Here is a 26,513-nt window from a genome sequence, read left to right as displayed (position 1 = left end):
GACATAACGTGAAAACTATAAATTGCAAAATTGCTGTTTTCACACAGGTGTCTGTCTCTTATTGGTCTGATAGACAGATAGCCCCGCCCTATTGGTGACATCATGCGTTGCTGAACTGAATTGTGGGTTGCTCGCGGCAAAAGTTGAAACCTTTTCAACTTCTCAAGCACCAACGCAGGTGCAGCCAATTAGATCGCCTATGCAAATACCCTAGCCAATTGCGCTCATGCAACACTGAAAAAGTAATGTGATTGGCTGTTGTCAATATGAGGGTCGCGTCAGTACCAGCTTCAGACATGCCCACCGTCGAGCGATGAGGTGAATGCAGCGTTAAAGTTGTTTCTGCAGATGTAAATATGCAAAAAATGTACCTGTCACAAGCTTTCTTAATTGATACTTATAGATGTGTATCGTTCGCTAGCCTCACCAACTGGATTTACAAACATAAGTTTCCATCTTTTATTGGTCTAAAAGACAAATAGTCCCGCCCCTAACTCACTCCATTGTTTGAACCTTTGTTGCTATACCAGAATTCTCAAACAAACAGGGCGATGATTTGACAGAGCCACAGTGTTCCAGGTGCATCAAACTACACATGGTCTACTTACAGTTGTCTCTGTGTATAAAGTATTTGTACATACAGAAAATGTACACAAATTGCACACAACCATTCACAGTCAATCACGCTTCGAAGTTAAATATTTTCATAGAGGTGTTTGTGAGCATGTGTGTGCGTGCCTCACACACATTTGCGTCATGTCCCCTCATTCAGGGATGGCCCATCAGATTATCCCATCTCCCTCCAGCAGAATTCAATCTAAGGAACAAATATTGAATTATCCCAAGCTGCACCTGCACGTCCCTCTTGATTATAACCTTCCCCGCATATGCCACTGCCTTATCAACATCAAAGACCGATCTTACCTGTTTACCAGACCCATTTGGCTCTCGGTTTGAATAATTAATGGTGATTTAATATTATTTTTCAGCCTAAGATGTTTGTAGTATTAGACTTCAAAGGCAATGCAGCCGATCCATTTGGTTACCCTGTTTAATTACAACGTGGCCTTGTCATTCATCTCTGTCCATTCATAACACAGCCTTAATGGAGCCGAAATGAAAAACCCTAGAGGATAAACCCTTCCCATAGAACTAATTGCATTGGTTCACAATGTGCAACAAGCAAGTTTAGCATGTTTGCTATTTGGGGATCAGGAGAACCTTTTTTTTATGGTTTATTATAGTACAGAGCAGGCTGTTTTAAAAATGCAGGCTGTTTTAAAAATGCAGGCTTTGTACAGCGTTTACACACTTGTGTGCCAGGAATGGAATGTGTGAGTTTTACATTTTCCCACACGTTGATGGTCTTACCATGAAAAAAAAAAAAAAAAGTCTTGTGATGAAAGTCTTGTGTCTTGGGACATATTTGGATTTTTATACTGCAGTTCAGGAGAGACATGCCTCACCAGCTCCACAGAGCCACCTAGTTCAAAAGTGCATTTTTGATCAATTTGGAATGCTCAAAAACTCACAAAATGTTGCACACTCATAGAAGCTTAGCAACATTTGGTGGGTGGTGGTGGTGGGGTGGGGGGGTTTGGGGGCAATTGAAACTAGCGACCCCAAACATTTCCAAATGTATTTATTGCTGTGGTTGCCACAAATTTTGTTTGATATTTATCAATTTTGGTAGGGACATTGTCCTCAACATGACAAATATTTGTATTTACTTTAGTTTTTCAGTTTTTAAACTTTTATTTATTTAGTTTATTTCAGTATTTTATTATCTAAATATATTATTACAAGTCATTATATTATTTAAAAAATCTCTATTCAAACACAAGCATTATGTTGAGATAAATATATCTACCTTTACCATGATGTAAAATGACTCGAATTGCCCACCCGTAATGTGCGCAGATGTTGTTGCTCCGTGTATTTGGCTGGGTAAATGGCAGAGCCACTTTTCTTAAAGGGCATTTTGGTGTATCTAAAAATAATACTATAAATTTTTGTATATTTGTACAATGAAAAGAGACACAGAAGGGGAGGAAGCGCTCAGAGCAAGGGGATATGTCAGAGACTATTATCATACAGTCAAGCTCCCAGAGGGGTGTGAGGTATTGCATTGTTCTTCATATAGCATACTTTTTTATTTATTTATATTTTTGGTAATGAGACCTCTGGGCTGACTGTAGGTTGTATGATCAAACCCCTGTGGCCTTGAGCAAAACAATTGACCTCAACGTTTGTTTTGTGTTCAATGTTATGTATGTATTTATTTATTTAGTTTTTTTTTTTTTTAAATAGCTTTTATTTGTAATATCAGAACCAATATTTTTGCTCTTACAATATATATTTTTTATGTTTTAAAGGGGACCTATTATGCACCTTTTTACAAGATGTAATATAAGTCTCAGTTGTCCCCAAAATGTGGCTTCGAAGTTTCAGCTCAAAATACCCCACAAATAATTTATTTTACCATGTTGTAAATGCCTATTTTTAAGTGGAATGAAATGTGCTGTTTTTGTGCATGTAACTTTAAATGCAAATGAGCTGCTCCTCCCCTCCCCACTTTCCATAAAAGGCCGGAGCCTTTACAAATCGTGCTCGGATGCACCTGTTTAGTTCTGATTATCATTATGCTCACATGACATTGCAGTTCTTCATCGTGATGAAAATTTTTATTTTTAACATGCGTTTTAAAGCCATATAAGTAGGGATGGGTACCGAAAACCGGTATTAAACGGGCCCCGGGGGTGAATTTTGAAAGACCGTAGTATCGATAAGCTCGGACGTTATCGGTTCTGCTGTCGGTACTTTTGATAATACACGTGACGAGAGAGAGAGAGAGAGAGAGAGAGAGAGAGAGAGAGAGAGAGAGAGAGAGAGAGAGAGACTAATAAATGTGCGGAGCCACAAGAGATTTAGATTTTGTCTTCCAAAGTAATATTTATGTCTAGCGCAACTTAATTCCCTTTGTAGCCTACGCCGCCATTTCTCCCTAAAACTCAAACGTAAGACAGAATCAGCACGATCAGTGATTGTTGTAAAATACAGTCTAGCTACTGTTGGTAAATTGTGGGATGCGTTTAATAATAAAAAGAGCGATTAAATGCATAAAAATGTGCGCAAGAGATTGTTCCCAAGTCGGCGCGCTCTGAAACAGCCGCAACGAGACAAGCAAATTACACTTTCGGTTTCACACTCGCGTCTAAACGATCAAATGTACACAAACATCTATGTCAAAATGACCGGCTTGGAGAGTCTCTTAAACACAACACAGTTTGTGTCTAAAATGGACGTAGTTATTATGGATATAGTCGGGAGAAAGTGTAGTGCATCTGCCAGAGGTGGAAAGTAACGAATTACATTTACTCGCGTTACTGTACTAATTGAGTAGTTTTTCTGTGTACTTCTACTTTTTTAAGTAGTTTTAAAAATCTGTAATTTTACTTTTACTTAAGTACATTTTGATTAAAGTATTGTACTTCGCTACATTTTAAACCACATCCGTTACTGAGTAAAAATAAATCATTAATGCAAAGAGAGGAGGAAAAAGACCGCGATCCGGAAATGACTAATATTGAATAGAGGGCGCGGGAGAGAACAAGCCGCAAATATCAGATGGAGACGAACAAGACAAGTAAGTGACGCAGACCCAGGTGAAAGCAAAACGCCGCCGTGAACTCCTGGCTAGTATGGAAATACTTTGGATATAGAAAAAAATAATGTGGTGTTGTCCTGGAGGATATCAAATTTGCACTAAATGTGGATGCAAATGAAGAAACACATAGAACATGTTCGGGCACACATCCCTCTGTGCAAATAAAGGTTTATTTTTTTTTTTATTTATTTTTTTTATTTTTTTTATTGCAGATATGAATAAACATTACATTCAATTATCTTAACAAGCAACAATGGATGACAAGGTTCTATAAGTAGAACAATGGTAAGGAAGGGAAGAGAAAAAAAGAAAAAAAGAAAAAGAAATAAATTACAGAGGCAATAAGTAAGTTATATCATTTCTAACAAGTCATTGTATATTTCCACAAGTTTGACACTTTTTTTTGTGTTAATTTTTTTAAGTGTCTTAATTAAGTAGTTTAAGTCACAAAGGTAATTATTCAATTTGGGTATCAATGATGAAAATTTACATTTATGAATATAGTATTTTGCCATCAAGATACATACATTCCCAATGTACTCTATACTATGATTGCAATGAGAAAAATAACAAATTATATCGCACATGGTAAAATCAATGACAAAACTGGAATTAGAAGCAAGAAATTTTGACAAATCAGACCAGAATTCTTTGATAAAGGGGCATTTGAAGAAAAGATGATCTACTGACTCAGTATTGGAATTACAAAATTTACAATTCAAATGAACATTACCAAATTTAGAAGTAATCTCATTGGTTGGGTAAATGTTATGTAGAATTTTTAAGTGTATTTCTTTAACTTTATTTGGTATACAAAATTTATAAGGTAATAACCACGCCTTTTTCCAATTTATTTTATCAATTAAAGAGTTCCAAAAAAATGTTCCTCTTGGGGTGATTCTTTTTCTTAACTGAAATACATTTCTTATAGATTTATTACTACATTTTGGGTCATGAATGCTCTTGTCTTCTATCAGAAAATTTTGTTCAATTTTAGCTATCTTATCAAAAGCTAAATGACATCTCATTAAATGACCAAGTCCTTTCGGTATAGCTTTAACCACTGTGAGAAATTCTTTATGTACAACAGGAAAATTATGTTTGGACATGAAATCATAATAAGAATAAAGATTCCCTTGAGGATCTAGGATATCACAAAGATAATCAATACCCTTTTCATGCCAATGTTCAAGAAATATCGACTTGTTCTTAACTAAGATGTCCTCATTATTCCATAGCTTCACTTTATGGGGGGAGAAATTGTGATCAAAACAAAGTTTCCATGCCAGAAGAGCTTGTCCATGAAATTTAGAGAGTTTTATAGGTACTTTAGAAGAAGAGAAGTTACAGGTTAAAAGGAAATTAAGACCTCCAACTTTTTTAAAGATATTGTGAGGGATAAAATACCAAATTGAGTCTGGTGAATTAACACAATTCTTTACCCATTTCACTTTGAAAGTATTATTAATATCAACAAAATCAAGCATGTCAAAGCCTCCATCAGCCTTCTTACCGCATAAAACCTGTTTTTTCAAATGTTGATGTTTGTTTTTCCAAAAAAAATTGAACATTAAACTATTGATTTGTTTACAAGTATTATTATGGACAAACAGTGAAAGGGATGGATATATGAAGCGAGATAGACCTTCAGCTTTTATTAAGAGAATTCGACCAAGAAGTGATAAATCTCTTTGAAGCCAATTGTTAAATATTAGTTTTGTCTTTTTAACTTTAGGAAGAAAATTCATTTCTTGCCTTAAGTTGATTTTCTTACTTATATAGATGCCAAGATATTTCACATTGTCTTTGATGGGTATATTACAAACAGAGGTTTCAATGTTATCAAATAAACAAAGAATTTCGCATTTAGGAATGTTAAGTTTTAAGCCAGAAGCTTCTGAAAAGGATGTAATAATTTCAAGGGCTTTTGTTATCTGATTAGTATTTTCTAAAAACAGGGTTGTGTCATCCGCGAGTTGTGAAATTCTAATCTCTCGGTCAAAAATGGACAACCCTTTAATATCCGGATTATTCAAAATATTTAGAGAGAGTAATTCCACAACTAACAGGAATAAAAAGGGTGATAGTCCACAACCCTGTCTAACTCCCCTGTTAATCGGGAATCTTTTAGATGTGTCAAATTGTAAGAGAACTGAACTATTAATATCTTTATATATCATTTTTATCATTTTAATAAACTTTTCACCAAATCCAAACAACTCTAGAGTAGAAAACAAAAAATTATGTTCAATTGTATCAAATGCTTTGTAAAAATCTAGGAACAGTATGATTGCATCTGATTTAATGTGGTGTGCATAATCAATAAGATCCAGAACCAGCCTAATATTGCAGCTTATATGTCTTTTTGACATAAAACCGGTTTGGGTTTCGTTTATTATTTCAGATAAACCGGTTTTTAATCTTTTAGCTAAAACTAATGATAAGATTTTGTAGTCTAAATTTAATAAAGTTATTGGTCTCCAGTTTTCAAGGGAAAGAATGTCTTTACCTGGTTTTGGTATCAAGGTGATGAGCCCTTGTTTCATGGAAGTACATAATTCTTCATTAATAATGCATTCATTGTACGTTTTAAGTAAAGGTCCCTTGATAATTTCCCAAAAGTGTGCATAAAACTCAAGGGTTAGGCCATCTGGGCCAGGAGATTTACCTTTCTTCATAGACTTCATTGCCATTGTAATTTCAACCAAAGAAAGGTCATTCTCACAAATAGTTTTAAACTCACTTGAAATCACTGGAGTGTAGGGTTTGATATTTTGTATAAAAGGTTTTGCATAATTTTCATTATAATTTGAGCTATATAATTTGTTAAAAAAAGAAAATACATAATTATTTATTTGAGAGGGATTTTTATTTAGATTGTTATCAATTTCTAGAGCTGCTAAACAATTCCTTTTTATGTTCCTCTTTTCCAACGCAAAAAAATAACTAGTATTTTTCTCTCCCATTTCCAACCATCTGGCTCTAGATCTTATGAATGCACCTTTAGCCAGATCTATATAAAAGTCATCTATTTCATTTCGCAAACTAGATAAATGTGTTTCCTCATCTGTGTTAAGAGTTTCTTTAGATAATAATTTATCAAGCTCATTGAGAATATCTTGACATCTATACGAATTAGCTTCTTTAAGTTCTTTGCCTCGATACATTGCCAGTTGTCTAACTTTAAATTAAAAAAATTCCCATCGTTGTACATTTCCAATAGATTCATCTTTCAAAATATAGGCAGTATTTTTAACAGATTCTATAAATTTTGCATCTGAGAGCAACTTATTATTAAATTTCCAATAACCCCGAATTTTCCTACCACCCTCAGTATTACCAATTAAAGAGATTGAGATGGATCTATGATCTGATAAGGGTGAATAATCAATCGAAGTATCTGATACAAATTGAATTGCATTAGTCGATAAAAGCCAAAAGTCAATTCTTGATTTGCTTGTAAGTGCATTATTTGTCCATGTATATTCCTTATCATAAGGGTGTAAAAAACGCCAGACGTCAGTAACCTGTAAATTATCACAAAGTAAGTCAAAGATTTTAGACGTATGTTTTTTTGGAGGGAATCTGTCTACCAAGTCATTGGGTGTTTCATTAAAGTCACCTCCTATCAATAAGTAAGCATCTGTGTATTTTCCTTTTAGGTCTGATAAACTCAGACTAAGTTTCTTGAACATAGATACATTTAGAGAATGGCTGTTGTGTCCGTAAACATTGCAAATTATAAAATTTGTATTATCTATATTTAAAATGAGTATTAACCATCTCCCTTCTTCTGAATAAACCGTTTCTACTATATCTCCCTTCAGTTTATTTAAAAGAACAGCGACCCCTGCAGAATGATTGGTTCCATGACAAAGATATATAGAGTCGCCCCATTGCGATTTCCAAAACTTTTGGTCAGTATCACAGGAATGTGTTTCTTGGAACAAAATTATTTGGGCCCCTTTTTGTTTAATGAAAAGAAAAAGTGCCTTCCTTTTATAAGAATCCCTTAAACCTCTGACATTAAGAGAGATACAATTTAACTTCCCAAAATTAAATATTGTCATCCAAGAAGAACTATAATAAAAAAGAAAATAAAAACAATAAAAATAAAGAATAAAAATAAGACCTCCCAAAACTGGATTTAACTACTTCTTACAATGAAACAACTAGACCCATCGGGATCTTACATGCAACATATCAAACAAGGTTCCAAAGTCCTCAATGTGTTATTAGGGACAATCATCATCAGAGCGTCAAGTCTTTATCGATGTGTCCGTTGCGTTTGTTAAACATCAATATTTACCTTTTTACCTTCTATATAAGCAAAAGCTCCGACGAATGATGCTCTTTTACCTTCTTCTCTGGCCTTCTGAACCAAAGGCCAAGCTTTTGCCCGAGCCGCTCTTTCATCAGGGGATAGATCTTCTTTTAAGCGGAGATGGGCTTCCTCCAAAAATTTCGAGCCTTTTGCATCCCTCCATACAATATCACGAAAATGACGCATGCTGAATTGAATGATTATGACTCTCGCTGAATTGCCATCCTTGATTTTTCGAATTCTGTGCACTGAGTCCACCACCTCAGGTAGTTTCTCAGCAATTTTTGGGGAAAGTTTGCTAAGAACCTTAATCGCCAGATCCCGGGTGTTTTCTTGACCTTCCTCCTTCATCCCGTGTAATCTCAGGCCCCATCTTCTTCGATAGCTATTCGCCTCCAGCAATTGAAGTTTGAGTTGTGTGTTTTCTTCTTTTAACTCCACGGTCTTCTTTTCCAATGCAGAAATCCTCTCACTGTGGTTTGCCGAATCTTTGATAAGTTTCTCCACTGAATCGTTCAGAAAAGTAATAGCATGGTCTGTGTTTCTCACCGTTGTCTCCATAGATGTAACTTTTTCAAAAATGATTTCACATTTTGCGGAAAGAGACTGAATGGCGGCCATTACCTTGTTGAAATCGGAGTCAGAAGAGTTGATCTTTCCTTTCTTTGGCGCTGGGCTTTTAGCTGGGGTGCACGGCAATGGAGTGGCCAAAGTTTTCTCTGGATCTACAGTGTCAGCCAAATCATTAGAAGCTATCAGCATTGCATCATCAGGGTACGGGGCGAAGAGTTGGGATGGCGCGATATTTCCATTTTTCTCCATACTCGCCTCAGAGTGATGTTTCGCTTTTCGTTTGCCCATATGACTGAGTATTCAAAACAGATATAGGCTAATATTGGTCCCTAAGATGTCAGTGTCAAACAAATAAAATAAAATTTAGTTTTCCTAACTTATTGCATGTAAATCACGATGAAGTCTGAGGATTAATAACACAGCACGTCTGCTCAGATCAGCGCCATCTTGGCCGAAATAAAGGTTTATAACTTAGGCCGATTGATTTCTGTGACGCAGAGGGCATCCCGGAATCCAGTCATGAACATTAACTTTACATTATAACGTAGATTTGGTGTAATACACGCAAACTGGTGGATGAACGAAAAACTCGAATGTAGAGCTGTAGGCCTTAGAAATAAATCAAATCGCGGCATGGTCTGTGAACATTAAAGCACAACATTTGTAACGCTTGTGTCCGGGTGAAAAATGCGGATAGCTCACTATATATATCTGGAGTGGATGCAAACACGGAGGCGATTGACGTCAAACAGATCGCGCTTTATTTCCTGCTGAACTCTGATCACAAACTCCATTTCCGTCCACAGCATTACTCAATAAAACAAAATAACTGACTGTTAGCAACAGAAAAACAGAGAATAATCCCCACACATGGGAGCTCAAAACTCAGTGCGCACATACACAAGATGCAGAACTCGTTTTCAGGGAGCGCGCGCAGCTCTTAAAGGGGCCACACTATATTTCTACTCGTTACACATTGAATGCTATATGAATATATGATCTGCTTGTTCTCTCTCTGTGAATGAGCTGCTCCGTCTACTACATATGGACTCTATTATTCTTAAACATTTTTACGAATTAATGATAAAAATAAGTTGTTAATCTAATTCATAATAATTTATTGAATTTAGTTTATTAGACTTTTTTTTTTTAAATTTTGATAAACAAAATAAACAAATGGTTTTAAGTTTGTTATAATAAAGCATTTGTTCAACCAAATAAAAAAAGACCAATCTTCTTCATTCATTTAACATAATTTTAACAAGTGATAATAACCATCATTTAATAATAGGTACAGTAAATGTTTAATTGATGTTTTCTGAGATAGTTGTCATATCGTGAAAATCTCATTCTATCACAACCCTACAGGGGAGAGTCCTCCACCCCCACTGTAAAAAAAAGTAACTAAGTAACTTTTACTCTGAGTACATTTTAAATGAGCTACTTTTTACTTTTACTTGAGTAAATTTTTAGACCAGTAATTTTACTTGTACTTAAGTAAAATTTCATTGAAGTAACAGTACTTTTACTTGAGTAGAATATTTTGTTACTCTTTCCACCTCTGGCATCTGCCTATTATCAGTCGCCTATAGATCTGCACATCTGTCTTAAAGAGGCAGCAGTGTAAATAAACATGCTGACGAATTACAGCGAATTAAACAACCAAATACAAAGAGCAAATCACTCACAGCTCTTGAATGAATAACTTCAGCTTTAACAAGCATTATTTTGGCTATTTATGATGAACAGTGTTATTTTACATTTGATTACTAGAATTCTTCCTGAAATGAAAGCACTGCATGTGTTGGCTGTGTATTTTTGTTAATTGTTCATGTGTGTATATATATATGTATGTATGTATGTATGTATGTATGTATGTATGTATGTATGTATATGTATATATATATATATATATATATATATATATATGTATATGTATATATATTTATATATTTATATATATATATATATATATATATATATATATGTATATATATATATATATATGTGTATATATATATATATATATGTGTGTATATATATATATATATGTATATATATATATATATGTATATATATATATATATATATATATATATATATATATATATATATATATATATATATATATATATATATATATATATATATATATATATATATATATAAAATCTCAAAAAGTACCGATAAGAATACCGTTAAAGTACCGGACCGATAAGCAGTATCGGTAAGAGTAGTAATACCGTTAAAACCTTAACGATACCCATCCCTACATATAAGTCTTAACTTCTGATATATGGTTTTCTAAGCTCACACACCTGGGCTGTCAGACAACGCCTCTGATACTGTCTGTCAGACAACGCGTCTTGAGTATTCTTACCATGCTTAATCTGTCACACAAGGTTATGTCAAAAACACATAAAGTTCACATAAACAGTCAATTGTCTGTGAATGTAAACAGCAGAGAAAGAAATTGCATGTGTATATTAGGTCTGTGTATTAAAGCAGCATATTATATACAGTACCTGCTACTATATATGTGGATAATATGAATCAAACAAGAAAAACAGAAAATCACTCATTACTCTTGATTGAATAACTTAAAGGGGTTATTGAATGCCATTTTTATACACGTTAATATGATTATTTAGTGTCTAAATTAAAACTTTGTAATATACTTTATTAAAAATTCAATTTAGTATTCTAAGAAATCACTCATTTAACCTGGTGAAAAACAGCCGTTTCTGTGCATGTGCCTTTTATGCTAATGAGCTTTGCTCACCCCCCACCCCTCTGTTCTGTGGGGGGCTCTGAGTGTGAAGCGTTGCTTAAACAACAGGAGAAAGTTTGACAACGCGAGTCTCTCAGGACACATCTGTGCAAGTTCAACCGTATCAATTCGATATATCAGATATATCAACATCAAAATGACTGCTGTGTTCATTATTACACCCAAGAACAGAACACCACAATCGTTCAGACGCCATTCTGCTCCAGTGTATCCACAATGGCGGACAGCTTGCGCTCGCTCAGGGCGGGTCTGAGCTGAAACGCTGTCAATCAACAGTTGTGGGAGGGGTGTCCGATCGTGTGACGTCACACATTGAACGGCTTGATTTCAGACAGGTGAAAACATATAAGGAGATTAAAAAAAAAACACTTGATGGATTTTTATCATTATAGAATGGTTGTGTACAGTCACTACCAACACACATTGCTGTATAATCAACTTGTAAAAGTGCATGTACCATTATATGACCCGTTTAAGTAGCTTTAATAACAATACATTTTTTACTGAATGCTGCTGTTAAATGCTCTGGCAAGGACATGCCAGAAAAAGGGCCATCGTGTTTGGTGTCAAACAGTTTGAAACCGCTTGCGCCAGGCTACACTATTCTTCCCTGCTGTATGATTGAACATGGAAAACAAATATTTCCCAGCCCATCATCCATGTTTTTCCCTTCCCACAGTGCAGCTCATCAGCCTCAATCCTCAGCGCTTTCTAATTAAACTAGCAGCAGCTGGCCCGCCTCCCCTACAGTTGTGTCTGGTTTCACTTCACACGTCTTTAGCTATCGCAGCAGTAACGTGCCAGTCAAGGGGAGCTTGAAAGATGCCAGTCAAAAACATACCTCCGAACGTCCTTGAAGGATTTCCTCCACACACAGAGTTCATAAGCGTGTAAACTGCACTCGGAGGTGTGCGGCTCATCGGTGGCTCTTTGAGAGAGATGAGAGTTAACAACTGTTATGATCTGTGCAGACGCAGCCACGCGGTATATAGCCTTGGTTTGAGCAAGCAGATCGATTTGAAGGCATCAGCCATGAAAGAGGGAGGTAAGGAGTGCTCTGATCTCCTGAGGCCTTGATGAAAGTCTAGCTTTGGACAGATGTGAAGGCAGATACAGCAGTGTGCTGTCCTGGTGTCACACTCCTGCAGAGAGAGACACTTTAAGATGTAGAAGCGAAGAAGAGGGAAAAAATATTTTTATCATATATATTTATATGTACAGTCAAGCCAAAACTTTCTGTTTAAAGTGTCATTCAGTCAGTGTGTGTTCTGTCACAACTCACAAGCCGCTTGTGCTGTTTGCAATTGTGTTTGCTGAATAACCGTACTTGCATGAGCTACTGAAATAAGCCAATCAGAGCAGAGTTAAACATTATTATTTATGACCCTTCTGAATCACCTCTCTTGATTTAAGTACCTTTTGATAAAAGCATCTGCTAAATGAATAATTTAAATGAATAAATAAAGGTTGGGAACTGCTGATATGGAGAATGAACACACAGTACAGGTACTGCAGTAAATAAAAATCATATTTTAGTGTCATAGTCGGGGTCCACACCATAAAAAGAGTCCTTTTTGTACAAATAGCACTATGAGGAGCAACTGTGCTGTTGAATTTCTGTGTGTTATATTTGTGCAGTGGAGTAAAACTGTTGAATGAGGCCATGTTCCCTTCTCATTATTGCAGTTTATGCACACCGTCTGGCACACAAAGTCCTTGAGCTTATGCCAATATCTCTCTGGCACGGCTTCTCCCTCGGTGAAGATGGAGGGCGACCTGTAGTGAGGGTCTGGACAATGATGAAGGGCCAGTATTAGCAAAACATCTCAGTTTTTCCTCCCTTTATCTGACTGATGGATGTGCCTCCAGATGCCAGTCTGAGCACTTGGTCATACATAGTTCCTGTCTACTGATTGCCTATATGTGTGTGTGTGTGTGTCTGTGTGTGTAATATAGCATAATATATGATATCAAATGTATATTTTGCTTGCAGAAAATGATTGTATCTAAATACACGAATTCTTATGAATAGCTGTCAATTAAGTTAATTGCTTTTCTCCAGCATAGGTTTAGTTACAGCACCAAAACCAGGCAAACCTTGACCCTGTGGTCTCAAGTAATTTCTGCTTGCTGTTCGGCTGTCTGACCTCTAATAACTAGGTAGTGCAGCACCCGTGAGCTTCTATTGAATTCATAATATGTTCAAAGATAGGTTCGCTGCACTCCTCTCAATCAGGATAAAAGTCTTGAAGGTGACCTTGTCTTTCTGAAGAGATGTTAAACTGAGGTCCTGACTCTCTGTGGTCATTAAAAATACCATGTCCTTCGAAAAAAGAAGAAGTGTAACCCTGGCACCCTGGCCAAATTTACCCACTGGCCTCTGTCTATCATCATGGCCTCCAAATAATCCCCATACACCCTGATTGGCTTAATCATGTCGTCTCCTCTCCACCAATCAGCTGGTGCGTGGTGGGCGTTCTGATGCACAATATGGCTGCAGTCGCATCATCATGGTGGATGCTGCACGTTGGTGGTGGTTGAGGGGATTCCCGCTTCCATATGTAAAGTGCTTTGAGTGCAGAGAAAAGCACTATATATATGTAACAAATTATTATTAATCTTGAGGAGATATTCTCTCTATTAGATGGTGCGGCTGCCTCAAGGTCATTCAAATGTTAGTACAGTATTTTCTATCATGTTAATAGTTTTGCTGCCATTTTTCCTTTTTCCTTGCGCAACATCCCTCTCTCCAGTAGTTTTGAATAACCCAGCATACATCCTTCATGTCTTCATGCTGACACAGCTGATATGACTGGAGCCCTTGTTTGTTGTGTATTATGAGACTCCTCTCAATGATGAAATGAAGCAACATGGATAGGTCAATAAAATGACAGGGTTTATCCTATTGCACAGTTAATTTTCTTGCAATTATCATACCAATGACAGCCTGACACCATGACATCCTAGATGCTAAGCTCATGACTTTTAAATCAGCTGGTCTGATAATAAGGATTTCTATCTTAATACATATATGGAGGTGTTCCCCACTCCTAACCATACAGACTCAAATTTGTCTTGTTAGACTAAAATGTTGTATAAAGGCAGAATCCTTCATACTCAAAGAGGAAAGGTTATGACTAAACTATCGATTGATGATCTAGTAATAATTGCTGATTCACTGACCTACACAAATCTTTTATATATATCCTCAGGGTGAAGGATCACGCAACAATCAAATTGGTGCAAAACCCCCAAAGGGTTGATTTATTGTGCAAACAGTGAACAAACGTTGAATAAAAGTGGTGCAGGTGCGCAGTGTGTCCTCCTTCCGGGTTCCCTTGTGCTAGCGGTGACGTCAGTGTGGCTGTGGCCGGAGCGTCACAGGCTGCTGTCTGGGTGGAAGAGAGTGAGAAGCGTTAGCATATCGCTACATGGAGATCGTGCTCAAACTGCGGTTCTGATGTGATCGCTCTTATAGGGTGTGTTAATGGCCTGCAGCTGTGACGGTCCGGCCCATCCTGATTGTGTGCAGGTGCTTTGTGGTTATTGCCAGGGCGACGCTGATGAGAGCTCGGGAGTATATACATACATACATACATACATACATACATACATATACACTCACCTAAAGGATTATTAGGGACACCATACTAATACTGTTTGACCCCCTTTCACCTTCAGAACTGCCTTAATTCTACTTGGCATTGATTCAACAAGGTGCTGAAAGCATTCTTTAGAAATGTTGGCCCATATTGGTAGGATAGCATCTTGCAGTTGATGGAGATTTGTGGGATTCACATCCAGGGCACGACTATTGGGTTGATATCCGGTGACTGTGGGGGCCATTTTAGTACAGTGAACTCATTGTCATGTTCAAGAAACCAATTTGAAATGATTCAAGCTTTATCCTGCTAGAAGTAGCCATCAGAGGAGGGGTAGAGACTCATCAGACTAGGCAACATTTTTCCAGTCTTCAAATGTCCCATTTTGGTGAGCTTGTGCAAATTGTAGCCTCTTTTTCCTATTTGTAGTGGAGATGAGTGGTACCCGGTGGGGTCTTCTGCTGTTGTAGCCCATCCGCCTCAAGGTTGTGCGTGTTGTGGCTTCACAAATGCTTTGCTGCATACCTCGGTTGTAACGAGTGGTTATTTCAGTCAAAGTTGCTCTTCTATCAGCTTGAATCAGTCGGCCCATTCTCCTCTGACCTCTAGCATCAACAAGGCATTTTCGCCCACAGGACTGCCACATACTGGATGTTTTTCCCCTTTCACACCATTCTTTGTAAACCCTAGAAATGGTTGTGGGTGAAAATCCCAGTAACTGAGCAGATTGTGAAATACTCAGACTGGACTGTCTGGCACCAACAACCATGTCACACTCAAAATTGCTTGAATCACCTTTCTTTCCCATTCTGATATTCAGTTTGGAGTTCAGGAGATTGTCTTGACCAGGAACACACTCCTAAATGCACTGAAGCAGCTGCCATGTGATTGGTTGATTCGATCATTGCATTAATGATAAATGTAACAAGTGTTCCTAATAATCCTTTAGGTGTGTGTGTGTGTGTGTGTGTGTGTGTGTGTGTGTGTGTGTGTGTGTGTGTGTGTGTGTGTGTGAGAGAGAGAGACCTGGTAATCCCTACGTTATGGGGACAAAATGTCCCCACAAAGATGGCAATATCCGAAATCCTTGTCCTTGTGGGGACATTTTTAGGTCCCCATGAGGAAAACATCTTATAAATCACACAGAAGGAGTTTTTTTGAGAAAGTAAAAATGCAGAATGTTTCCTGTGATGGGTAGGTTTAGGGGCAGGGGCAGTGTAAGGGGATAGGATGTCCAGTTTGTACAGTATGAAATCCATTACGCCTATGGAAAGTCCCCATAAAACATGGAAACACGACGTGTGTGTGTGTGTGTGTGTGTGTGTGTGTGTGTGTGTGTGTGTGTGTGTGTGTGTGTGTGTGTGTGTGTGTGTGTGTGTGTGTGTGTGTGTGTGTGTGTATGTATAAATAATATATGCACACACAGTTATTTGGCAAACACATTTGCAAATGCATGTGTGTATATGAGAGAGAGACAGTTACTTATTAGTAAGCTATATATTCAACCCCCAAGAAACTTTTTTTATAGTCCCCAAATTAATGCATAAACCAACAACAATAATCCCACTACTTTTCCTGTTTTGTGGATGAGGCGTAAAATCAGCTTTTAATGGACTGCAGCAGTTATCAGACACGGACAGACCCTGTCTTTTTTGACCTCCCTATTATCTCTCACTTTATCTCTCCTCCCTTTCCTCACTTCATCCATTTCATGAAGTTTTATGTAACTGCAGTTGTCCAAAAGCTTTTAATTAGGCCTCTCACATAGTAGCAGTGCTCCAGCAATGCGCCCCCAAAGAGCTACATCGCAGTATAACAGAAACAGGGATGTGCTTTCATTGTGCGAAAGGTCACATATAGACACATTTTCTATCACATCCCCTTGAGTACATTCGACAGCTGTGGTTTAAATCAGACTGGCTGCCGATGCGACGTGCTGCTTTAAAGAGCCACGATAAGTGTCGTGTGGGATTATTGAAATTTGAAGGTAAGACTTTAAAGGGTATGAGAAGTCATTTAAAAAGTATGAGACATCTTCACTGACCATCTGCCAATGTCCTCATTTTGTTTAGGTGTTTGAAACCATCCAACAAATTGCCAGCTTTTCTTTGATTCCATATTGTGAAGTTCCCTCACAGTTTCTCATCAGTGAAATCCTAACTGATGGTCCGCTGTGGTTTAAAAGTGCCAGCGAATCATCTCCGTTTGAAGTGTTTTGTCTCTGCCCACCATCTTCACTGGATTTTTATAGCACCAAGACTGAAGAACCCTCAAAAAGTCTCTCCATCCATTGAAGTCTTTTGAGATTCATGAGAAGCAGCTGGCCTGGAACATTATGAAATGTTCCCGGTGCTCAAGAGTTCAGTCAATACTTTCCTTTGAAGTCCAGACTCAGCCCCCATTTCCATAACAGTCATATAATGCAAACTTTTGAGTTGCGAGACGGGTAAAAGCAAAACGAGATTTTCACTTTGTCCCTTTTGCAAGATGAACAAGGCCTAGTTTTGATAGGAGCTTGTGTTAGGTCAGTTAAGGCCCGCTTTGTCAGATTAATATGCCATAGTTAAAAACGCACATGCCGATTAAATGCTGCAGGTTTCTGCTCTGTCTTTCTCCCAACCATTTACCAGCGTGTTAACATGAATCGATTGCATGAGCTCTCTAAGTCTAGATGTAATATCACCTGAGCCTTGAGCTGTAAAAGATTCATCTCTGTTCTCCACTCAACCTGGAAAATCTCTTGCGGCCGAAACCCATCAGCGTACCGTTTTTTTCATTCTTGTCAGAGCAGATTAAAATGAGTCAACTCAACCTCAGCAATCAAAAGGTCTCTTGAAATTCTACTTTCAGGAGATGTTCTAAAGTGTCATTTTGACTTGTTTGTTGGTTTCGAAGATATACAGACGGTCTGCATTCAAAATGACTGCATGCATTATTTGGGATCAATAGGAAGCATGTTAGGTTAGAATAAATAGATTTAGATTGGCCTTAAAATAAAAAAAAGCACTGCATAGAGTGACATAAATGTATAATTGCACGCCACACTAGGCTGAGCTCCTGGATGAGATACTGAGGATGTTCTCGAAATGAAAAAGGGCTTGATCTTCAAGCCTCGGGGCTTTTCAGATTGCATGTCAATAGTGATTACTGTACCCTCTCTGATGTATAGACGCTCATGTAAACAGTACCTTTATCTGTGTCCTCTAGGAAAGTAATTGCTTTTGTGTCTGGTCCTATTCCCTATCTGACGTGTCCTTTTTTTGTGTGTTGCTTTAGAGGTGATCAGGCAGAGGTATGCGGACCTGCCAGGAGAGCTGTTGATCGTGGAACTGGAGAAAGATCGGAACGGTTTGGGCCTCAGCCTGGCCGGGAACAGGGATCGCTCCTGTATGAGCATCTTTGTGGTGGGGATCACCACCGGAGGGCCGGCCAGCCGCGACGGACACATCAAAGTGGGCGACGAGCTGTTGGAGGTGAGACGCACATGCACACAGTCAAGTGCTTGTAGTGGTGGGTGTTAAATTGCAAGGGTTGAGCTTGGAGACGGTGAACATCTTCCGCTTTTCGACAAACTTCCGATAGTGTTTTCCGAACATCATATTAAATTATTTGTTCATTAACAGTCATCATAATTGATATTATTAGCATTAATTTACTTACCCATCAATGCATCCACGGAAACGCACCCCCCTACTAAAAGGAACTACTCGTCGCAACACAAAACTCTTCACGCAACCTCCGTTCTGGAAATAAAGCCCTTCTTCAACCATCCACAACTAAGCTCCGCACTATGGGGGATCAAGCCTTCTGCTCAGCCGCGTCTTTGGAATTCACTTCCAGAAAACCTAAGGGCTCCTCAAGCCATAGACTCTTTTAAGAAAGAACTAAAAACCTTTCTTTTTAAACAAGCATTTTTTACTTTTTGCTAATTCATTTTTTTTTTTTTTTTTTTTTTTTTTTTTTTATGTGTAGCACTTTGGGATTGTTTTTAACTATGAAAAGGGCTTTACAAATAAAATTTATTATTATTATTATTAATGAGTAGCCAATAATAATAATAATTATTATAATAATGTTAATGTATTTATGTATTATTTATTTTATTTATTATACATGGTTATATTATTAATTGTGTGTGTGCATATGTATGTATGTGTATTAGTCTTGCTGTGATAGTCTATATATATATATATATATATATATATATATATATATATATATATATATATATAAACAAACTGTACCTACCCATTTTTAAAACCAAGTGACGCTAACATATGAGGTCCCAGTGGGGATTTATGTGTCAGAGCTCAGGATTTAAAAGCTATCTATCTCTCTTTCATTTTTTTTCTTTCTCTAGGTAATAGCCTTTTCATGTTGAGCCCATTGTAATCTAAGGGGAAATGGGGGTTTTCATCAGTTTCTTTCTCATTCTGGTCTAATATTGAATGAAGCATGGGTTGTCTGGGTCAGTCTTATACAGGCAAAATCACTTTGTAACCTGATGGACATGGTGGCCAGGCTCACTGTTCTGGATGTGGATCATCTGGTTCCTCTATCTCTTTCCCTACCTGTTTATTCCTGTGCCTGAGCCATTAATGTGCAAGCGAGAAGTGTAAGGTTTTGCCTCAGATGGCCGGATGAATTTCAAATGAAGCCACCTGGCCTCGGTTTCGCTATCTCTGTCTGCTCTTGCTTATCACTTTCTCAGCCTCTCTCTCCTGCTCACTTTATCTCTCAAGTGTTGCCTCAGCTTCTTCGAACCCCAGAATCTCTCCACAAGAGAAACGGCGGTGTACAACACTGATAACGTCAGTTCATCATGTTTTTATGCATTTACAATTTTAATGCTTTTATTCCTGAGTGAGTTTAAATTAGAATTGAATCGTCTATACCCCACGGGAAGTTGAATTTGGAATTTAAATGACAAGAAACTATTTTTCTGTCATTTAAAATTATGATTTTTTTTAACTTAATAAAATAAATTAAAATATTAGTTTTAATGCAGCAGTTTTAACAACTAATAGCTGTTTATTTCCTGAATACATTTTATTCCTCCAATTTATTAAGCATTTTTAAAAAAAGAGCAAATCCTCAATTTAATATTTAAAAGATTTATTGTATATACAGTATATATGGAACATTTTGGGAAATGTATTGGACTAGAAAAATAATAAGATCATTTATTTTATTAACTATATGAATTAAAAGAAAAATATATTAAATCCAAAAGTATAAAGGTGATTAATAATATAATCAAATATTTCTGGAAATAGCACGCATGTCGGTATGTGTATTATAATAGTATTATATTTAAATCATACAAGGAACAAGGAAATATATTATTAAAATCTATTTCAAATTATTATTTTTTATATAAAAATAAAAACATTTCTATTGACAATCAATTTTTTTTTTTTTTTTTTAATGAACAATAATGTTTGGTATCACTTTATTTTAAGGTGACGTATTTATACTTTACATGTACTTACTATAGTAATAACAGTAAATGAACGGTAACTAACCTTAAACCAAACCCTAATCATAAGTCTACAGTAAGTACATTAACATTCATTAATATTACTCAGTACTTATTTGAGTAAGTACAATGTAACTACGCCACTGTGTGACAAAATGTTTTTTATTTATTTTATTTTTAATGTTTTCGTGTTTAATGTGTAACTGTAATAACTCAGATTCAGAAAGACATTCCCAATTTATTTCTGAATGAGTTCGGATGGTCCTCCTTATTGCTGTGTCCCACTATAAATTCCCTGGCATTCTGGTTTCCACGTTCGTTTCCTCCTCGGAATTACCTATCGATTTAGCAATTTGGTGGACATGTACGAATGCCGTATTTTGCTGTGGAATTTGAGGCTGGGTTGCTCGCTGACCTTTGTCTAATATCTATCTCCATTAGACGTGAAAGCTCTGCAGCATTAGTCACGATCCACTAGTGCTCCAGCTAATGATTCTGTCACAGGTGATTGGAGACACAAGTCAACCGGTCTCAAATACATCTGCACAAACTCAGATGCGGTCAAACTTACAAAACTTGCTAAAGAAACTCTCATTAAAAAAAAGAAGAGTTCCATGGTATAACCACAGGTTTTTAGAGACCACTTAACATGGATTTCTCCATGTTAAGTGGACTTTTAATTTTTTTCAGAGCTGTAATAATACCATGACTTTCCTTGTGAACTTTTTCAATTTACCTAGATTACTGCATATAAGTTTGTCATGAAATGTGATAACACTTACAAATGCTGCTAAAGAAGAAAAAAAGTACCATGGTATTACCACAGGTTTTTTAGGTATTTGCTTCTATAGTACCTACCATCACTTTTGGTTCTATAGTAGTACGATTACTTTTTCCTTCATTTCCTTTCTCCATTTTTATGAACCCTTTCGATTTACCTAGATTGCTGTGTATAAATTTGTCATGAAAGGTGATACACCTACAATATAAACATGATTTTACTGTTTTCATTAACAAATCATGGTTTTGTCTGATTTTTTTGTGCTTCCATCAGATAAACAACCAGGTGTTGTACGGCAGGAGCCACCAGAACGCGTCAGCCATAATAAAAAGCGCAGCGTCAAAGGTCAAACTCGTCCTGGTCAGGTAAGACCCCCTCAGAGACGACCCTCAGCCTGCTGTTTTTCACACTACCATCTGTTCGGTTGTTCAAATAAATAAATGACTCTCAATTCAGCTTTGGTATAAATTCTTTAACTCATTAAAAATAATGAGGTTATGAATTTATTATAATGTGTTTGTTTTTACCTCTGTAATATTTAAATGTGCGATTAAAAATATCGAAATCAATGAATAATTCATTGACAGTTCCAATTTTGCAAAATGTAGTGCATTATTGTCGCTGTCTTGAACTTGAAACGTGAGAAGAAACTGACATTCTTTCCTCTTCGCAATTACTCAAACCAAGCAATCCCACTCGCCCAAAGCTTTATCATCTGAATTTTAGGATTAGTTTGCTTTTTTTTTTCTGACCAAACTCCTTGATCAGGCTGAAATCCCAAGGCACCATGGCTAATTAGGATCATAAAGCAGGCAATGGAAGTCTGTGTAGGACTGAAGCAATCTGAGTCTCTGCCAGTCCTTTCAATACACTTTCACATCTGTAATGAACATGAGTGCGAAATCTATTTCTCTGTGTTAAAATGTTGATGCAATTATGTCTGTGTATTGGCTGTTGAGAAATAACATGGACATGCTGGAGACAACTTTAAAAGTAAGATTTCAAGTTGATATGAATATATTTGGGAAAGTGTGTAGTTAAGGTACTAAAAGTCTTCTCAGTTTTAGCTTTGTTGCTGATGATGATGTTCCTGCACTGTAACGAATCATTTTTTAAGGGTAACATTATTTCCTGAATAATCATAAATATAAAAATGTGTTAGTTTTTTAGTTTTTTTGTTTTTTGTTTGTTTTAGGCATTTTGTTAAGGCGCAATCACATGATGTGACTACCAATAGCAGTGGTAAACGATAATTTAAAAAAAAAAAAAAATTCATGTATGAGAATATGTACTTGTCTATGGCAGTATGGCAAAACATATTTTAATTTATTTTAAGAATTCAAAATGTCCTTCAAATAGTGTATTTTATACCTATATAACGTTATATCTGTCTCTTGTCACTTTGAAAAGTGGAGTCCTCATTCCTAAGAACAGAATGAAGCACATACTTGTTTCTGTGTACTGGAAAACCTTACAAGAGCAAAGACATGTGACATTGATACATTTGATGTGATACTTCATGGCATTTTGAAGGCAGTAATTCTCGAGTTTTGTGTCATCCCATCCAGAGAATGAGGCGTGATATGGTCTAATAGACTGGAACTGCTATCATTACATAACGTTAATAGCGTAGAGATATTTTGAAAATGCAATACAGTGTAAAAACAGCACAGCCCTTCAGTCCATCATGAACAAAAGCTGATTCTGTCATTACAGGCATAATCAGAGACATATAATCTGTTTCTGTTCATATCTTGTGTTTTCATGTGAGTATTTGTTAGCTTGACCTTTATTTGACTGGTTATTTTGTCAGGTTTTGCTGATAATGGCTGTGTAAAGACACTAATATATCTTCGCTATCTACAACTCATTATCAGTCAGAGCAGGGTGACAGCTCAATTTACGGCTATCAAAACAAATGTTGACATGCTACTGAATATTAATAGATTGGTTTTAAAGGACTGTGTGTAGTTTGTGTTGCTATCAGCTTAGTCGTGGGATTTGGTATATTTGTTTTATTTTTAGACTGTTCTGAAAGCCATTGTAAATTATTTGTATTGTGTCAAAAGTAATTTGTCAACACATGATGGAATGTCATGGAGAAAAGCACATTGCCATGGCAACATAACTAGGCAGCGGTCAAGACTGAAACATGTCCACCTGTGATGTGAATGCCAAAATGTCACGGTGTCATTGTAGATGGCTACCAAGTTGTTTAGCAAAGGGAATTTGGAGCTGAATGAAATCTGGACTAGTTTCCATCACCCTAGTTAGTTCAAATTTGGTGTTATTTAAGCTCAGAATTGATTGTTACCGTCGAACTTACCTTGACAAAAACATTGGAAACATGTTGTAATTATAAGTAATTGGAAACATGTTGTTTAGTGTGCAAAGACAATAACGCCAAGGTAAACAGAACGAGGGATGTAGAAAGCCATATATCTGGTCAACCAAAGATCTTGAGGAAGAGGCTCAGAGGATTTATAGTGCAACATCTCAATTAATCTGCTCCATCAGTGTAGAAAACTGCCATGTGGGAACAGGAGAAGTATAGAGCGAGCTGGACCAAATTTTGGCGTCATCGATAGGATGGGATTAATTGTTTTTGTACAAAAAAAAAAAGTATCTTTAAAATTCGATCACAATTAAGATGTTCTGCCAGTAAAAATAAAAATAAAATACTAAAAATCTTTTATCTTATGCTCACCAAGGATGCATTTATTTAATACAGTAAAAACAGGAATATTACAAAATATTACAAATGGATATATATATATATATATATATATATATATATATATATATATATATATATATATATATATATATATATATATATATATTCATTTGATGGCAAAGCTGAATTCTCAGCATCATTACTCTTCATTGTCATATGATCCTTCAGATATCATTCTGATATGATGATATTTTTTTATTATGAAACGTTTTTTATTAATATCAATTTTGAAAATAGTTGTGCTGCTTAATATTTTTGTCAAAATGATGATACTTTTTAAAGAATTTTGTGATGAATATAAACTTCAATTAACTGTATTTATTAATTTTATTAAAGCATTTATTAAATAGAAATCTTTTGTAACATTATAAATGTCTTTATTGTCACTTTTGATCAATTTAATGCATCCTTGATGAATAAATGTATTCATTTCTCTTTTTTAATCTTATTACAAATGTTTGAATGTTATTATTGTTTCCACATAAATATTAAGCAGCACAACTGATTTTAGCATATTAGAATGATTTCTAAAGGTTTATGTGACACTGAAAGATTGGAGTAAAATTCAGATTTGAATCAAATGAATACATAAATAAATAGTTTTTTTAAAATTCAATTTTAAATTGTAGTAATGTTTCTCAATATTACAATTTTTCAGAATTTTTGATCAAATAAATGCAGTCTTGGTTAGCAGAAGACACTTTATATATATATATATATAAAGTGTCTTCTGCTAACCAAGACTGTATATATATATACAGTCCCTGACAAAAGTCTTGTCGTTTATCGATTTTCTAGCAATAACTGATATTAACCTGACTGACTTTTAATTAATTCATTGGTGTTAGAAATAGCTCATATGAAAAGCTAAAACCCTCCCAAATGATGTTTAATGCACTGAAATAAATAATTTTCACAGAAAAAATATTTATCATTTAATCAAGACAGAAAGGTCAAATTTTGGCAAGACAAAAGTTTTGTCGCCTATACAGAAATTGAACAAATTTACTGCAAATACAAAAATATGTCAGCAAATTAAGTTGTGGTGCTGTGAGATCCAAATGTAATATCTTGTATGACTTCCATGAGCTTGAAGGACTGCATCCATGCGGTTTGGCAAGGATTCATACAATTTATTGATGAAGTCATCAGGAATAGCTAAGAAAGCAGTCTTGCATGCCTCCCAGAGTTCATCAATATTCTTTGGTTTCGTCTTCCATGCGTCCTCTTTCATCCTACCCCAAATATGCTCAATGATGTTCATGTCTGGTGACTGGGCTGGCCAATCCTGAAGCATCTTTATCTTCTTCGCCTTGAGGAACTTTGATGTGGAGGTGGAAGTATGCGATGGAGCACCGTCCTGCTGCAGAATTTGGCCTCTTTTGCGGTTGGGAATAAGAGGTAGCTAAGATTTCTTGGTATTTTAGACTATTGATGTTGCCTTCCACCCTGCAGATCTCGCACACCCCCATACTGAATGTAACCCCAGACCATGATTTTTCCGCCACCAAACTTCACTGTTTTCTGGGTGAATCTCGGATCCATTCGGGCACCAGTAGGTCTCCTGCAATATTTGCGGCGACTGTGGTGTAATTCAACTGAAGATTAATCTGAAAAATCCACCTTCTGCCACTTTTCCTGCGTCCATCCTTTTAGCAGGCTGTGGCCCTTGGCAAATGCCACACAGTCTTTCAGTTGTCTTTTGTTTAGTGCTGGCTTCTGGGCACTGATTCGACCATGGAGGCCATTTCGAGACAGAATCTGTTCTGGTTGACACAGGGACTTCAGGTGACCAGGTCTCGTGGAGCTCTGCTGCAGTGGAAAATGGGCTGGCCTTGGATTTTCAAGCCAACAAACGGTCCTCTCGAGCAGTTGTCTTGCGGGGTCTGCTTGACCTGGGCTTGTCAAAAACGTCTCTAGTCTCTTCAAATCTTTTTTTTTATCCTCTGTACTTGACGCTGAGACACATTGAAGGTGTCTGCCACATCAGCAGTGGATCTGGTCTTCAGCCTCTTGATAATCAAAACTTTAGTCTCAGGGTGAATCTTAGGCATGTTTGCAGAGGTCTAGTTGCAGTTGATGTGAAGGTCTAGTGTACTGGGGTTCTTTTTATACACACTTGAGACCTAATTGATCCATTATTAGTAACAGGTAAAGCTCATATGACAAGGTGACAACACTTATGTCTTTGCAAAAATTGACTCAATGGGCTTTACCAAGCTGTGAATATTAGAATACTTTTTGAAAGTTTAGTTTTTCACTGAAACATTATCACAAAAGCTGGTGGGATTAAAATGAGCCATTTCTTGTAAAAAAAAAAAAATCTTGATTAGAAATATATTTCAGTGGCACTTTAGGTCAATTTGTACACAAGCGACAAGACTTTTGTCAGGGACTGTATATATATATAATGTTTCCAAACTTTTGACAGGTACTGTATATAAAAATAAAGAAATGTAAATACATATTATATATTTAATTTATGAATATTTTTGTAAATGCATTGTGTGACTACTATATACCTCTGCTGATCATTTGTTCTAAACTAATGTAAGTCTT

At 36.4% G+C, this 26,513-nt stretch overlaps 1 protein-coding gene across 1 annotated transcript in view; it reads left to right on the top strand.

Annotated features, from left to right (window-relative positions):
* patj (PATJ crumbs cell polarity complex component) overlaps positions 1-26,513 on the top strand; it is a 143,031-nt gene that overhangs the window by 92,376 nt on the left and 24,142 nt on the right. Inside the window, 2 exon segments of the mRNA XM_067415824.1 lie at positions 18,234-18,430; positions 21,491-21,582. Coding sequence (XP_067271925.1) covers positions 18,234-18,430; positions 21,491-21,582 — 289 coding nt within the window.

Source organism: Pseudorasbora parva, chromosome 14 (assembly GCF_024679245.1).
Source record: "Pseudorasbora parva isolate DD20220531a chromosome 14, ASM2467924v1, whole genome shotgun sequence".
In the NCBI taxonomy this organism is placed as follows: Eukaryota; Metazoa; Chordata; class Actinopteri; order Cypriniformes; family Gobionidae; genus Pseudorasbora; species Pseudorasbora parva.
This window is presented reverse-complemented; position numbering and strand designations above follow the sequence as displayed.